This window comes from Alternaria infectoria, assembly GCF_024043175.1.
Source record: "Alternaria infectoria strain BMP 0036 chromosome Unknown scaffold_3, whole genome shotgun sequence".
Taxonomy (NCBI): Eukaryota; Fungi; Ascomycota; class Dothideomycetes; order Pleosporales; family Pleosporaceae; genus Alternaria; species Alternaria infectoria.
The window spans coordinates 309,754-325,690 of NW_026250692.1; the positions used below are offsets into that span (position 1 = coordinate 309,754).

Sequence of the window (15,937 nt, forward strand, 5' to 3'; positions counted from 1 at the left end):
GGACACCGAGAAGAGCCTTACCTATTCATACGATCATTACTCACCGCCAACTACGCCATTTGCCAACTTCACGTTCGACGAGTTTGCCTTTCGCGACATTGTACCTCAGCGCTCCCCCACTCAGCCTGAGTCAAAACGCTCGTCATGTGCCTTCTCCGACATCTCGTCAGACGATAACAGCGTCGACCGGTGTCAGCGTTTCGACTCGGAGGCATCAAAATATCTCCGCAAATTCCAATCGCCTGCCTACTTCCCCGATACCGTTCGACCGCGCTACAGCCGTAGCTCTACTTCACAAATCAGCTTTAGCGCCGCCCCCTCGCTGTCACACACCCCAGCCTCGTCAGTGAGCTACTCGCTGCCATACACGCCCGCCACTACGCGACCTCTTCCACCCAGGACTAAGCCGTCGCATAGTGGGTCTTACGGAGCCAAATCAATTGATCTCGTTACCCCAGTGACGGCTCCATCGAGTCCAAAGTCCTATTCGCACAAATCGGCGGCTTCCATATCAAGGACGTCTGCTAGTACAATTGAAGGCGAGATCTTCTACGCCAAGTCACCAGTTCCTGAGCCATCATTCGCTAGTGGCAGTCTTGGTCGATTACTTGCTTCAACACCTCGTTAAACAAGTGCTGTCTCGAGGACGCTTGATCACAAATCGCCCCTCGGGTTTTTTAACACAACCTTTTCTAATAGCAGGCCACGAGCGCTTGGCTATGCGGGCGTAGCCTCGATACTCTTGGGACATGTACATTTCGTTTCCACAACAAAAGTCTTTTGGTCAACGCGTAGATGGCCCTCCTTTGCGAATAGCGATATACCAACAAGCCTTTAGATCTCATGGAGAAATTAGGATGCATGTAAGTAGATAGAAACAATGAATAGATGTCAGTGCCAATGTCACGCACATTCAATCTATGCAACCGTCTCCGCAATGTAGGCTAGCATTGCCCGCCACCATCACTGCAGCCTTTCATTAAGAAGGCTATAGATCCGAGAAGAAGAAATTGGGATAACAAAGCCGGCGAATCTGGTAACTCCCCTCTACCAGTGTCCACCGAAAGCATAATAACGACCAGCCTTCCATAGCCTTCTCAACAACCTCAAACATTTGTTGCATCTCCTTATCCGAACTTTCCACACCCCTGCAATCTCCTCGTCATCTCATACTTTCCATATACGCAACGGTCTTGTAATTTGTCGATCACGACTAGGTATACACGCAACATAGAAGAGGAGAGCGTATAGAAAGGTCAGTCATCAGCGAAGGTGTAGAATCTCCTGAACACTTACTATTCACAAGAGCTATGCCGAAAAGAGTAAACTTGGGCTTATCCTACCCCGCAGCTGCATGGCTGCGACTCGCACAGTGAAGGGGAGGGGGGAGGATGATCAAGAAGCTCACAAAAAGTGTGAAGACTTTGTAGACTCTGGCGTCATTAAGGCCGGCAATGGTAGACATTTACATCAACAGATAAATAACGCCTCTCTTTATGGCAAGCAGACCTGCATCCTATATGGACTATGAATTAAGTAAGGAATGTATGTACAAACGCCACCGCATGCAAATAAGGAACGCTATGCTATGCAATACCTCATCCGGAATCCTGTAAATACACATTATCGGATGTTTCTCGTGATCCTCCCTCTCCAATCATCATCGTTTGTAGTAGAGCGCAGTGCTTATAACCCGCAGTTACTAGTAGCGACCTGAGCGTACTGGGCATCGATACGTCCCAGAGCCGCAGCCTGGCCGTTTGTAAGCTCGTCCATGGCTGCCTTGGCGAGGTTGAAGCCTTGAGCAGCATGGTCGACGGCGAGAACGTAGATGGTCTTTCCGTTGTAGGTAACGCCGTAGCATGTACCACACTAGTATGTATTGTTAGACAATGAAGATGAGGAAATGTAGTAAGTGTACGTACCTGTGGGCTGTTCCATCCAGCAACACCCATATATCCACCGATTTTAGGGAAACCAGCAACGTTGGCTTGAGTTTGCCAGTTGTACTTTGTGATGAGGCCGTTGGAGCCGTCCGAGCAGGCGAGCGAGGTCAAGGCGCGGCTGCCGTCATCGTAGCCAGTATCGTAGCTGACAGTGATGGCCGAAGCCAGACTGGCAAAACCAAGGATTGCCGCTGAGGTGATGCTGGAGAACTGCATGATTTGTTGGTAGATGGGTAGAGGCTTAGAGAATGGAGATTTGGAAGTCGGAGGGCTGGTTACTGATGATGCGTGTCTTGCAGTTGCGAGTACATTGCCATTTATACCATCCGCCATGTCGAAGCCTCCACTCTACGATCCGAGGCTTCCACCTCGTCTTTCGTCACGATGGCAATCTTTACAGGGTGCCCAAGCGCGAACGCGAGCGACATCCCGGAATGACTTACCATTTCGACAGCACTAGCTTCAGCGGTCAAAGCAGATGACCATGAAATAGCGGCGTTTGGTGTAGGTTAGCACAGATAAGCTTATAGCGCCAAAAGACACGAGAATTAATGCGGAGAGTCGCGATATTTTTGGCACGCTAGCAGCGGGAGAGGCTTTCACTAGCTATAAACGGTCCAGTAGACGAGGAAAAGGCCCGGAGATACGGATGGTTGCATTCAATGTGCCATAATAAGTAGCCACGGACAGCGATCAATAAAACGATGCTGCACCCCACCGGCACGCGTGCACGATAAATCTCACGAGATTTAGGTATGATGTCGTGACCGGACGGGGTCTGAAGGCGACGCACGTATAGTCTCGGAAGTGGCGGCAGCCAAAGCCACGTCGACGAACACGGAATCTGACTACCACCGTCAGAGCGTCACACACGATGCAGTAATTGTTGTTGCTCAGGGGAGGACGTCGTCGAGTTAGCTGTCCGTTAGGGTAGCGCTCACACCAGCAACGATTACCTTGGTCAGCAGATGAACCTTGGAAGCGTCGATTCACCGCCCATGCAGACCCCCATTTCGGCATTCACGACACGAGATACAACCGTAGCGTTTTCCGATTGAAGTTCGACCAGAATGTTCTCCCTGGGAGCTGCGATCTCGTGAGAGCGGAGCCTTGACCTTGGAACACAGCCGCGGAACAATGCGTCGGTTCATTCGGTACAGTATACCAGGCCCGTGGACGCTTTGACTTCCGAAGGCACGAAGCAACCAGGTGCAGATAGAACCTTGGAACGGTCGCCACGCTTTGCGCAACGGAGGAAGGTGCCGAGGAAACTCGGTGGTATGTCATGAGATCTGGTCGTTCGGAAAATGTGTGGCAGCGCCGAGTGCAGCACCAGAAGCTGTTGACGCTGTTGCTTGTTGCGCTAGTCTTTCGGGTGACGGAGAATTTCTCGAAGCGGAGCCAACGGCTCGTTAGCTACCTACGCTCCAGATATCGCGATGGTAGGTGTCCACTGTCACGGCAGTCGCTATGGATCCACGCATGTCACGGGTGAGATGACAGGGCGGAAATAGCGCACGACTTCCGTGCACGCTCTCCAAAACATCTCGCGTTCCATCAACGACCAACAGCGAGTTTCATCCCTTGGCCAGAAACGCATTTGCCATGGAAATAAGGGTCTGGTCTTAGCTCCTGGACAGCCACAGGATCGGCCTCAGGCTCGAAACAGCCATACCCGAGCGGCAAGTGGCTCAATACAGGCGCCCATGGCAAACATAGCCAGTAGCAGACCTCTGCATTGTGACACGTTGACCGCCCTGTTTCCCCAGATCTCGCTTCAAGCGTTCAGGCGTCAAGAAAGCGTGCCTTCGCGACGCCTGAAGTCTCGAAGGTGTTATGGCATGGCATGCGTATACCGATTGATCCGCTCAACAGGCGGCAACTGTTTCTCTATATACTATATAATGGACGCAAATGTGCTCATTTGGCTCGGCAGGCAGGTCCACGTTCTTCTCTTCTCACTACCAATTACACACCAAGACAACCTTCGTTTCTACCCGCATTTTCTTAATTCCCAAACGAGCTAGTCTCTTTACCAACAAACCAACCATAATGCATTTCTCAACCATCTTCGCTGCTTCGGCCATGGCCAGCGCTACCTTCGCAATGGATCACAAGGTCATTGTCGGCAACAAGGCTGGCGATCTTGTCTTCAAGCCAGATAGCCTCAAGGCCGCTGAGGGCGACACTGTCACCTTCTCGTTCTGGCCCAAGAACCACTCCGTCGCTCAGGCTACCTTCGCCAGCCCTTGCCAGGTAAGATTCTCCATATACGAACTGCGTGTGGGACATACACTGACTTCGTACGTCCAAATTTAAAGCCTATGGACGGTGGCTTCTTCTCCGGTTTTGTTCCGACATCTGATATGGAGAGCGTCGCCAGCACAACCTTCACCTATGAGGTCAAGAATGCTTCAGCTCCCGTCTGGTTTTACTGCTCTCAGGGCATGCATTGCCAGAATGGCATGGTCGGTGTTATCAACCCCCCGTAAGTTTTCCACTTATCTTGTAGTCGCTTGCTTTCACTGACATTGTCTAGGGCGTCTGGTCCCAACACTCTTGATGCATTCAAGAACGCTTCTGAGAAGGCCACCGAAAACGTATCGCCTACATCAACCGCCGGCACTGGTGGTAAGCTCAACGAAAACGGTACTTCAACATCCGAGTCACCTTCACCTTCTTCAGCAACAGGTGCTGCGTCCCATCTCGCTGGCAGCGCTGTGTTCGCGGGTATGACGGGTCTGTTCACCTTCTTCATGCTCTAAGCGATCGAGCTTGTAGTGCGAAGCAACTGTTATACCCCAGCAAAGATGGAACGAAGCTCTGGCAGACAATGTGCATTAGTATGGTGGAACACCATCAAGAGAAAGTGGCAAAGTATAGGTATTCTTGGTGTTGATTGTATATGAGTAGTGAATGAACTAGTCAAAACTCCAACTATGTACGATCGTGTAGTGAGCACTGCTAATTGGGTAACGTACAGAGCTGCATACATGTTGGTCATAGCAACATGACTGCTAAACGACGGCGGAGTCTAGGTGGCCTGTTAAGAGTCAGCGAAAGCTGACGAAAACGAGCAGAAGTGTAATGTGAGGTTGAAATGCAAATCAGACATCCAAGGAAGGTATTCGCGCTCATTGACCATCTAAAGTAGGTTCGATTGATGGCTAGCGTGGAAACTGCGAATGTGGAATGCTTTTCATCATGGTGCAGGGATGGGAAGTTGGGAGAGCAGTAGTACTTACAAGAGCAAGTGCTCAAAGCAGAGAAATTGGTGTCAATGAGCATGCGACACAGGGGCGAGCGCTGAATACGCTTGCAGCTGCAGAAGAAGAAGAAGAAGAAGCACGTGAACTGAAGCAGAGTGCAGGAAGCTAAAAACTTTTAAGTGGACCCGACCGGGGTTATGTTTCGCCGGGGCCGCAGAAACTTGTTCTCAGCGCATGCATGTGCTTGTAATGCCGGACGTTGCTTCTAAAGGAACTGCCTGGACACCATCACTCAGAGCTATGCCCCGGTTTCGACATGTTGTTGTCACATGTTCGTTGTGTGGGCTAGTGTTCCGATAGGGCTCACAACTCAATCACAACCTTGCGAAAGCTGACACCCTCCTTCTGCTTCTTGTAGCCCTCCGCCACAGCGTCGAGTCCCTTTCCAACTACCAGTGGTTCTGGGCTAAGGTACGTGCACGAAGTCAGTGTATGCCTCACACGCACTTGGTACATAGATACTTACACAGCTTTTAGTGTACCCCTTTCCAGCGCCTCTGGCACCCACCGAGCCCAGACAACGTCACCGACGTACTTGTCCGCCAGCGCTACACTTGGACCGAAGACGCTTGTGCCCTCGATACCTTTTGGAAGGCCCTCTGCATCAGGCAGCACAGAGCCATAACGTCCACCGAGCTTCTCGTATACTGGTGCCCAGGCAGCCGCAGCATCCGGTGTACCAATGGCGTCACAAACACCCGCGAATTCTGTGCCTTCGAGAGCAGCGATGATGTCGTGGGCGACCTTAGGGTCCTTGTAGTCAAAGGCTGCTGTTGCGCCCAGGCCTTTGAGCTTCTCTAGGTTGTGCTTGCTCGCTACGCTGACGACCTTTACACCGGCACCCGCGGCTAGCTGAATTGCAGTCGCTCCAACGCTGCTCGAGCCGCCCCATACCAACACTGATTTGCCCGTAGAAGAGGGGTTGGAGGATGGCAAGGGTAACGCGAGGGTCTCCTTCTTGAAGAGGCATGCCGCGGCAGTGGAGACGGCAAGAGGTAGCACCGAGGCCTCGGCGAACGTCATGTGCGATGGAATCTTCGATACGACGAGCGCGTTGCAAGCAGTGTAGAGCTGAAATCCACCGTGCGCGGGGTCGTTAGTCACGAGTGAGAACGCGTGTCTGTACCATGCTGTTAGTTCACAGCCCCGCGGAAGCTCTCAAGGTTGAAGGCGGAAGACGAACCCTAGCACCCGGTCGCCCTTGGTAACGTGTGTAACGCCCTCGCCAACTTCGTGCACCTCACCAGCGACGTCAGTACCACAGACGTTGGGATACTTTTGCAGGAAGATGCCGTAGTCCTGGATTTTCCCTGCTCTAATTAGCAACTCATTCCTACTAGAAAATGCAGATACTCACAATCTACGGGGTTAACGGCAACGGCGTGGTTCTTAATAACAACCTCGCCCTTGCCTGCCTTTGGCATGGGAGCTTCCTTGACCTGGAGCTGGCCCTTTGCTTCTGGGATCCATGCTGCTTTGTTTGACATGATGGTGGTAATTCTTGAAAGATGTTGTTTCTTGGGAGCAGAGTACAGACACAGATGTGAGGCAAAAACGATGGCTTGTACCTAACTAACGAAAGAAGAGACAGCACCGGTGTATGACGGCGCAACACGCTCGCCGATGCCGTCTACCCACCTTCGATTATTGAGCCTCGGTAGATCTCCAGTTCATGCACACAGATCGAACCCCACATTACGCTTTGTTTTCGAACGTGACTACAGATCTGTTTAGCATGTTAACTGGTGAGCTGGTTATGCGGTGACGTTATCTGAGCAATGATGATGTATAGCGCTATGTCATCGTTGGTGGATTTAAACGGAGTTTGGTCGGCTTGTTCCATGCGCACGGTTCTAGCCGGGGAGTGCCACGAGTGAACACCAACAGAAACGAGAAGAAAAAGAAACAGTAGAGTAATATGAGATTACGTTGCGGGTTGAAAAGAGTTTCGGTTTCGGAGTACTTTTTGGATTCTACGCAATGGCGTTCTTGCTCTGACACGTGGCTATTTAGTTACTGCTTGGAAGCCTAAATTGCATGTGATTTGGGTTCTTGAACAGACTTGATGTCTTCTACTTTATTCATACATTTCAGGTCTTCCCCTTGCGATCTATATACAAACTATTGTTGAACCCTGGCTACTTACGCCAAGATTCGAGTCAAGAAGGTATACATGCAACAGGTTGTGCTTGCAAGTAGCTCTCTGCATAGTTCGCTCTATCTGTTAATTCTTCTTTTGGTTTTATTGGACAAGACAAGCTTTTAGCCTGGAGTGTATTCTCTCACATTGCGATTTTTTTGCGGGGCATGCGGGCGTGTGTAGATACAGACTCAATTACACATCAACAGCTTGTTGTCACCCCATACACAATATTGTCTATCACAGCCTGTAATTCATAACGGCCCATTGCTTTAGAGATTGCAATAGATTCAGGGACTGCATGAGGCTACTCTGGATGCGATCATGAACTCGTTAATGTCTGGTATTTGCTTAACCTATCAAGCGTAAAAGGCGAGATGTGTTAGGTATTCCAATTCATCTCGGCTCCTTATTCCAAAACTGTTGGCTTATGTTGTCCTGCCTCATTTACGATCTCTGCAGATTTCATGTGCCTCCTGTTCGGCCGAGCGTTGTCATAGGTGTGCAGCGTGTACGCCACCAAAATTTCTCAAGAAGCAGCCTGTCCAGGGCTCCGTAGGCTGCTGCCACAACTCGGCCACTCGTGCGCGGCTTAATATTGGGAGGTATGAAGCTCCAGGTCCTCTCCTACCAGGAAATCGAGAAGTTAAGTAAGTGACAAAACCGCGGCAAAGGCCTCGTAAAGGCTGAGAGAGCGATAAGCGTGCTGCCGAGTCATTTGTGACGCGTATCAAGCCACCGTCTGATTCAAGCGCCAATGCCCCGACAAGCGCAGTAGGTAGCAACACCAACCAATGTGGAGTGGCATTGCAACGGCGCAGCCGAAGCAGATGGCCATGCCGCACTCCGATTGACTTTTGTTGGTTTTCCACCACTACAACCACCCTGCTACGAAACCGTCCGTGACCGCCTCGCCGAAACGCCCGCGTACTGCGATGCTTACTTGGCCTCGCTGATCTGCATCTCGCAATCGGTCCTGCGACCTGATCCCCACCATCCTCATCAACTACCTAGACAGCGACTCTCCGCCGGCTTTCCTCGCGTTCCAAGATACCTTCTTCGCCACGATGAAGCTACCTCCCATCGCGGTAGCCTGTCTTTCCGCTCTCGCCATAGACTCATGCAGCAACGTCATCGCGCAACGCCTCAAAGCATGGAACGAATCTAAGCCCTTCGTCTTCGACCGCGTCCTCTTTACCCAGTTCGCCATCATGGTCGTACTCACCGCGCCCATCAACTACCACTGGCAGAATTGGCTCGAGCGCGCGTTTCCGGGCTGGAAGACCGTCAAGCAAACAAGGGCTGTAGGCGAAGGTGAAGAGGAGAAGGGCATAATGCTGAGAGGTGATGGAGAAGGAAAGGGCATTGTGGAAGAAGAGGTTAGAGTGAGGAACTGGTGGAATATCTTCAAGAAGTGGTTTACGGACGTGAGTGGCCTATGCTCCAATTGTGGTGACGGATTAAAGCTTACTCGCGAGATACAGTGCATAACCATGGGCGCGCTACTGAACCAGTCAATGTTCCTGATTCTGATTGGTCTCATGAAGGGCAAGACAGTTGCGATGATTGGGCAGGACTTCAGAAACGTAAGTAGGCCCTCTGCCGAAGGGCTGCTGTGTGCAGTGCTAATACTTAAAACAGGAGCTCTTCGGTCTCATCTTCGATTCGTACAAGGTCTGGCCGATTGCCAACTTCTTTAGCACCACCTTCATCCCTGTCGAGCGTCGTATTGTCTTCCTCAGCTTCTGCGGTTTACTGTGGAACATATATCTGAGTCTGGTGGCAGCTCGATTGTAGACGTACCAAGACGCAACATACCAGATTCCGCTTAGAATAAACACAAGGAAGATGAGGACTGCGTTACGCTGGTATCTAGATCAAGTAGACATGTTACCACTCTTCGGCCCCTTCTTCCAAGCTTCCATAACCGCTGCCCAATATTTGTTCTCGTCCTCCCTGATATGACCACAGTGCGGACTTTTCTCAAACTGCACCTTTGTGACATCCCATCCCTTTGCCTTGGCAAGATCAGCGTGCTCATCTGCCTCCTCAAACCGAACCATCGTATCCGAACGACTATACAAATACAGACGCGGTACATTGGTATCAAACACCGATTCATCGTTCAGTTCTCGGCAGAGAACTACCATCATATTCTCCCTTCCCGTAGTCTTGTCTGCAATAAATGTGAGGACAAGGAGAAGATGAACCAGCGCCCCACCAAACCAACCCCAAAACGTGTTTCTGGGAAGGGATGCGGATATGGCTGCATGGCTCTGCATCCACGGGCCTTTGGTCGGACTGGAATCGAGAATCTGTGCTTGCATTGGTAGCACTGTACCATACTTCTTTTTCCATGCTTTTGCAAATTCATTGACTTGATTCCCGCCGCCGTTTGAGAAACTATGGACAAGGATGCGTCCTCCTGAAGCGGTATGTTCGGCTACAAGATCTGTTGTTGGCTCGAGCAAAGTGGCGTAGGACGAGGTACGGCGGAACATGTCTGGGGTGAAGCATCGTACCAGCAGGATGCGGGATGTTGGGAAAAGCTTCTGGTAGGCAAGTGTGTATTTGGCGATGTGCTTTGCGGCCGCAGCGTTCCAAGTGAAGAGTAGGATGAGCGGAGTTTGCTCTGCGAGTTGGGATAGGTATGATGATGATGTCCAGAGATATGTGTTGTGACCTATCTTTTGAAAATCGGATAGCGGTGTTACCATGTCTGCAACGGGTGGAGAGGCTGGTGGCTCCATTGCTGCGTGTGAACAAGGAAGCTGGTATGATGAGGTATATAGACACCTAGGCAGAGATGTATACTACATTGCGTCTTGTTAGCTAATTGTCAACGACGCGACGACCTTCTCTAGAGCAGGTCTTCGAAACACAGCCTCGAAAGAACACGCTTCCTCGTAATTCACGTACGATTTGCTAGTAATGATACGGCCATAGAGCGAGCAGGTTGCTTCATCAGCTGAGCCAGAGAACACAGAGACGTCAATTGGTAATGATATAAAAGTCCTTCTCAGGAATGCACGTTTAATAGCACGAGTTGAATTCACGACCTTGGCGTAGAAGAGCAACCGAGCCGAGGTACCACCATTATTGGCTATTTACGTCCACTCTCGCAACACGCACCGAGTTCAATCTACGCGACTTACACTTTTGAGTTCTGAGACTATGGGGCCTTGCATTGTGCAGTCTGACATGTTGGTGCCTAAACCGCAGTCTGGTTCTGACCCAACGCCCATGCAGCTGTGGGGCTCACCGTTGCACCCGCCTGCGCCACCCCGATAGCGATGCTTACGCCGCCCTCGCCCACCGCTGCACTCTATCCTGCAGCAAATCTGATGCCTGATTACTTGGAAGTAGAGGTGGCTGTTGAGCGTGTAGTCTGATGTGAAGTGAGAAGATGATTGGAAATAGTATATGGGAGAGCTCAGCTTGACATGTATTTATCTAGTGGGTCGCTTCTCGTCCCCTGCCACAAGCGCCGCCTCCTGCGATGCCATATGCGACTTGTGCGCATGCTTGTTGATTGTCGTCTGTATCCCATTGCCATGGCCATGGCCGGCGGCACGTCAGGTACTTGTGGAGCGGCGGGCGTATTATTTGCTCCTTTCCTGCCCAATTTGAGCGACAGTAGTATGAAAACAGCTGCGATCAAGATGGCTAGCAGTAGCATAATCTTCCTCTTGATGGTGCGCTTCTGGTATCCAGAGGCGACGTTGAGCTCCTTGTCGGCTTCTTTGACGTCTCGCGACATGTTCTCTACATTGTAATCTATGCGATCGAGCATGCTGCCCTGATCGATGACCATGGTCTGCAGCTCTTGGAAGATGTTTGCTAGCTCGATGATGCCTTGGGCGATGTCTTCGATTTCGCGCTCGCGCTGAGCAATGATTGCTTGATTGGGGTCGTGGCGCATGCGCTGTTGCTTTGTCTGGAGGAGAGTGGACTGGGAGAAGGAGCGATCGGCGTCCGACTCTTGCAAGGCAGGGTCGTTGTAGGGGTTTTGGACGGGTGTTGCAACGCGGAAGGGCGAGGTGAAGCCGCCAAGGTCGCGTAGTTCTCGACAGACTGTTAGCATAGCCAGGGCTGCGAGGCGGGGGTTGTCTCACTCTTGAGGTAGGCAGCCTGCTTCTTGCGGAACATGGCACTGACATGGCCGACGCGGGTTGCCAGTGCGATTTTGAGGTTCTGGGCCATGACGTCTTCGCCCTGGGCGATGCTGCCCTGCTGTTTTGCGTCGCGGACCATGGCGTCGATGCGCTTGAGGGCTTGCTGGCACTTTTGGAAGAGGCGCGTGATGGCCTGGGTGAGATGCTCAATGTCGCGCTCCTCGCGCCTCTTGACGTCTTCGTCGTCGAAGCCAGGCAGCACGTGCTTCTGGTGCAGCTGGTCGAGCTTGCGTGTCTGCGTGGCGATGTCGGCGAGGTGCTGGGTGATTTCGTCCTGCACGTCGAGCCAGCGCGGAGGCAGCAGGTCCATCTCAATCACGGCGTCGCCGTCGTCGTGGTAGGCGCCGCTGGACATGAGGCCCTGGCGCTCCTCGGACACGCGCGTGCTGTCGCCCAGGCCATTGGAGCGCGGGCGGGCATGGCGCGTCTTCTGCTGGGGGTGGTGGGCGTAGGACTGGCGGTAGGATATGAAGAGGTTGGTTCGGTCCCGCCACATGCTGGGCTGGCGAGGGTCAACCTGAGGGGACGGCCAGACTGTGAGTGACGGCCGCTTCGCAGGCGTGTCGGCGGCTGAGGTGCGGTGCGCCGGCGAGGGAGCCGCCTTCCCGCTCTGGGCGACGCTAGGCCAGCTCCCCAACAGACGGCCGTCTGACAGCCTGCTCCACTCCAGCCCATCTTGCCCAGCCGCAAACACTACGGGACCCTCCTTCACACCACACCTGCGCCTCTGCTCTATCCACCGCCCCAGCCCATCGTCGCCCAGCAGCCCAGCACCCTTCACCCTCGCACCCACCACCCACCACCCAGAGACAACATGGTGTGTAGCCCCGCCCCGCCCGCGCGCCCTCGCACATACCCCGCCCTGCAAAACACGACGACCGCACGCCCGCCCCCAGCCCGGCGCATTGCTAACACTGCTCTCTAGGCCGATTCTCTCACCGAGGAGCAGGTCTCCGAGTTCAAGGAGGCCTTCTCTCTGTTTGTAAGTGGCCGCCCAGCCCTGCCTGCCACCCAACACCAGCTAACCACCTTGCGATGCAGGACAAGGACGGCGATGGTCAGTACTCTCCGTCGCCTGCACCACCCACACCTTGCCCCCCTGGGAGCGCCCTCGTTCCTGCCCACGCAACCGCACTCCGCACTAGACACCCGAGTTTGACCCCGCTGACGATGATGCCTCACAGGCCAAATCACCACCAAGGAGCTGGGCACCGTCATGCGCTCGCTCGGCCAAAATCCCAGCGAGTCTGAGCTCCAGGACATGATCAACGAGGTGGATGCCGACAACAACGGCACCATTGACTTCCCAGGCACCTCTCCCTCCCACTTCTGCCACACGCCCGCTCTAACCTCGTGCAGAATTCCTGACCATGATGGCCCGCAAGATGAAGGACACCGACTCCGAGGAGGAGATCCGGGAGGCCTTCAAGGTCTTCGACCGCGACAACAACGGCTTCATCTCCGCCGCCGAGCTGCGCCACGTCATGACTTCTATCGGCGAGAAATTGACCGATGACGAGGTTGACGAGATGATCCGGGAGGCCGACCAGGACGGCGACGGCCGAATTGACTGTACGTCCTGTTTGCTGCCATCACACGTGTCGCTCTAACACAATCCAGACAACGAGTTCGTCCAGCTCATGATGCAGAAGTAAGCCTCTGAAGTTGCGAGGTGGAATGACTACATGTATTGCGACGGTAGCACGGCTGAGAGTTGATGTCGACGAGTGACGGCACAGTTTGACCTACTTGGCGTGTCGTGTCTTTGTACCCCGGATTCGGTTGCTTGTAACCCGAGTCGCCCGGCTTGTTTGTCAGCGTCTGCAGGGAATTGTCTCCTATACCTATCCTCAATTCACATTCTCACGTATTTACCCCAACTTTCACTTTGGTGCAGAGCCTCTCCTGAATGGTCTTGAGCCACACTCAAGCCTTCGGGTTTTTGCAAGACACGCAGGGCCATGAGGCGGTGCATACCCGGACAAGCTTTGACCGCTTAGCCTGCGGGTCCTTTGCTGATCAGTCTCCATGGACACGAATGCGCGTCTTCCAAGGGTAAACCTTCTTCCTCTGCCCAACTGTGCTGCGGATTGCGATCTTCGGCTGCTTCATTGCGATTGCCCTACGCCCCTCCCCCATGATGATCAACGCATCTGCGTCCACCACAGTGAGACAATATGGCAACCTCGCACAAGACACATAGATTTCCAAAAGGTGTGTGGTCGTGCAATCGCTTTCTGTTTGTTATGACCGAATCGCATACTCTTCTATTCGTAGTCTTGTACCCGTATTGCATTGCGAGCAGGAATATACGCAGTCCTCCTCGAGCCGAACGGGTCAAGAGGCCGTACTGCCGCCCCGTCTGTATGTCATCACTAGAAAGTATAGGCGAGATCGACACGAAAAGGGAATAAGGATCTTCGTTACAGCAAGTCATGGAGAGACGTTTATGGCAAATGCCATCTCCCGTTCGATTATCCACCCACTGACGGAAGTCCCCAGCATGGCGACTGCCATCTCACGTCCGAGTCGTCGTCATCGTAAACCACGACGGTTGCGGCCCCATCTGGCTTGGCAAGTAGAGGCGGAGGGAGCCGCAACGTTGCGCAACGGCTTTCTAGGCTTTCGAATAAGACATTTGCCCGGTACCGCCTAAGACGTTGAAGTTGCTAGGGTCTACTGACCCTCTCGACCGTTCTTGGGCGCGAGGTTGGCGTGTCGATGTGACTACGGAGGTGAAGAGTTTGCGTAGGTTGCTGAGTCATAACAGGCTGGGGCCAAGTGCGAACCCCTGAGTGTCTGGGAAGAAGTAGTGGTACAAGTGTACCTTGGAACTTCCTTGGTCCTCTTCTTGTACGGGTTGCAATGTTGTGTAGGAAGCGTGGAACTGTTCGGATCTTGATGAGTACGAGTTGAAGAAGTGATTCAAGACATTGCGAAATGATAGATGTACTAGAGAAGCAATATTGAGCAAGTAAAAACTACAGTTCTCTTGGGAAGACTCATAAATAGTACACATGTTCACGTAATCGGATTTGGAAAAGCTGATCATGTACACTGTTTGACAATGGCCTAGAAGCATCGATGCACATCCCGTATGATTATTACGCCTTTATCAATGCCTACGGTTCGTTGGTACTTCTTCTATACAACATGGGAAGTAGCTGTCGCGAACCGTACGTACCAAGCTGTCGATACTCTAGCTACATGTCATGTGACAGGAAGTTGATGAATTGAGTCGTAGTGAACATGATGTTTGTCCGAGACGTGCGACCTTTAATATTTAAATGCAGTCAGAAATGCGGTATAAACTCTTGGCTTGATTCACGAGTGTAGGAACAGTAGATCTCGCTGTTGCCGCGAGTGTCCCCAGGCATCGTGATACCATAGGTTAGCGATGTAGGGGCCACCGTCCGTTCTGATCGAGCCGCCTGTTCCCTCCATCTTCTCTTCCGTTCGAGAGGGTTTACTCAGGAATAACGTCATGCATGGGGTAATAACTCACCAGCTTATATAATCTTCAGCCTAGCTCTAGACCCAGCATCGCGCTCGCCAATCTACGCTCGTTTTATGTGTACATGAGTATTGTGTAGACCCTGCATGCGACCGGGAAATCGTCCGCGTTTGTTCGAAGTGATACCAGTAGCAGCCCATGGGGTGCTCCGAGTTCACTCGATGCGACGATTCAGATCGACAGGCTAGCATCCGAGTGGTTCGGCTTCCTACTGCGCTGAAGACCTAGGCCGTTTCACTCGCTGGTCCGATCGGAAGGAAAATCTAATATATCGCGACGATGATGCTATTTCCAGTACGCACCGAACTGGTGCTTTAGAGTATGCTCCATGGGTCGGCTATCTATATAGCGCAAACGCATCCGACCGTCGATCTTGGGTATGCACGCGTCTATTACTGCGACCATGTCGATTTGTACGGAAGTTAAACTGTGAAAGACTCATAGAAGCCATATTCAAACGCCTGCATTTTATGCTCAATGCGACACCCATAACGATTGGCTCCGACGATCGCCCAGTTCACAGTTTATCTGGATGCACTGGCCGTGAGTGTGCATATATCTGCAGCTTCCGATCCTTGCTTGACCGCATCAACGCGCACCGATATTCTGTAGATGGGTAGGGGTTGAACACGGTAGAGAAGTACCGGGGCTAGCAAGCACTTTGTTAGCATGCAACGCCGTCAAGGGACGGCATAAATGCCGCAAGCCCAGGTGCGCTTCTATTCCCGTGTTCACACCCATGAGTTACAAAGAAACAGCGAGACCGATATTCAGCAAAGAGGCTGGTCTGCTCGTCGCTTTCTTGATGCATGCACTGTGTAGTTTGCTGGTGGAATGTCTTCTCGCCTAGCGCTAACGTCATCACCTTGGCAGCTGAGGGTATTGCTCCCATC

The 15,937-nt window shown here is 52.4% G+C and overlaps 7 protein-coding genes across 7 annotated transcripts; 3 read left to right on the forward strand and 4 right to left on the reverse strand.

The window, feature by feature from the left end:
- Positions 1–1,686: 1,686 nt before the first annotated feature.
- On the reverse strand, positions 1,687–2,162 carry J4E92_002353 (uncharacterized protein; the record flags this gene model as incomplete). The annotated part of the gene is made up of 2 exons (XM_051493758.1): positions 1,687–1,872; positions 1,926–2,162. 2 exons carry the CDS (start codon positions 2,160–2,162, stop codon positions 1,687–1,689), a joined length of 423 nt encoding a protein of 140 aa, XP_051355437.1.
- A 1,836-nt stretch (positions 2,163–3,998) lies between these two features.
- Positions 3,999–4,711, forward strand: J4E92_002354 (uncharacterized protein; the record flags this gene model as incomplete). Its single annotated transcript, XM_051493759.1, has 3 exons — positions 3,999–4,202; positions 4,268–4,434; positions 4,486–4,711. The coding sequence occupies 3 exons, from the start codon at positions 3,999–4,001 to the stop codon at positions 4,709–4,711; spliced, it is 597 nt and encodes a 198-aa protein (XP_051355438.1).
- An 807-nt stretch (positions 4,712–5,518) lies between these two features.
- On the reverse strand, positions 5,519–6,702 carry J4E92_002355 (uncharacterized protein; the record flags this gene model as incomplete). The annotated part of the gene is made up of 4 exons (XM_051493760.1): positions 5,519–5,621; positions 5,682–6,335; positions 6,399–6,525; positions 6,573–6,702. 4 exons carry the CDS (start codon positions 6,700–6,702, stop codon positions 5,519–5,521), a joined length of 1,014 nt encoding a protein of 337 aa, XP_051355439.1.
- Positions 6,703–8,422: 1,720 nt separating this feature from the next.
- On the forward strand, positions 8,423–9,152 carry J4E92_002356 (uncharacterized protein; the record flags this gene model as incomplete). The annotated part of the gene is made up of 3 exons (XM_051493761.1): positions 8,423–8,782; positions 8,840–8,941; positions 8,997–9,152. The coding sequence occupies 3 exons, from the start codon at positions 8,423–8,425 to the stop codon at positions 9,150–9,152; spliced, it is 618 nt and encodes a 205-aa protein (XP_051355440.1).
- An 80-nt stretch (positions 9,153–9,232) lies between these two features.
- On the reverse strand, positions 9,233–10,105 carry J4E92_002357 (uncharacterized protein; the record flags this gene model as incomplete). Its single annotated transcript, XM_051493762.1, has 1 exon — positions 9,233–10,105. The coding sequence occupies one exon, from the start codon at positions 10,103–10,105 to the stop codon at positions 9,233–9,235; it is 873 nt and encodes a 290-aa protein (XP_051355441.1).
- Positions 10,106–10,788: 683 nt separating this feature from the next.
- On the reverse strand, positions 10,789–12,026 carry J4E92_002358 (uncharacterized protein; the record flags this gene model as incomplete). The annotated part of the gene is made up of 2 exons (XM_051493763.1): positions 10,789–11,420; positions 11,471–12,026. The coding sequence occupies 2 exons, from the start codon at positions 12,024–12,026 to the stop codon at positions 10,789–10,791; spliced, it is 1,188 nt and encodes a 395-aa protein (XP_051355442.1).
- A 318-nt stretch (positions 12,027–12,344) lies between these two features.
- On the forward strand, positions 12,345–13,185 carry J4E92_002359 (calmodulin; the record flags this gene model as incomplete). The annotated part of the gene is made up of 6 exons (XM_051493764.1): positions 12,345–12,347; positions 12,456–12,512; positions 12,572–12,587; positions 12,715–12,840; positions 12,890–13,102; positions 13,151–13,185. The coding sequence occupies 6 exons, from the start codon at positions 12,345–12,347 to the stop codon at positions 13,183–13,185; spliced, it is 450 nt and encodes a 149-aa protein (XP_051355443.1).
- Between the last annotated feature and the right edge of the window lie 2,752 nt (positions 13,186–15,937).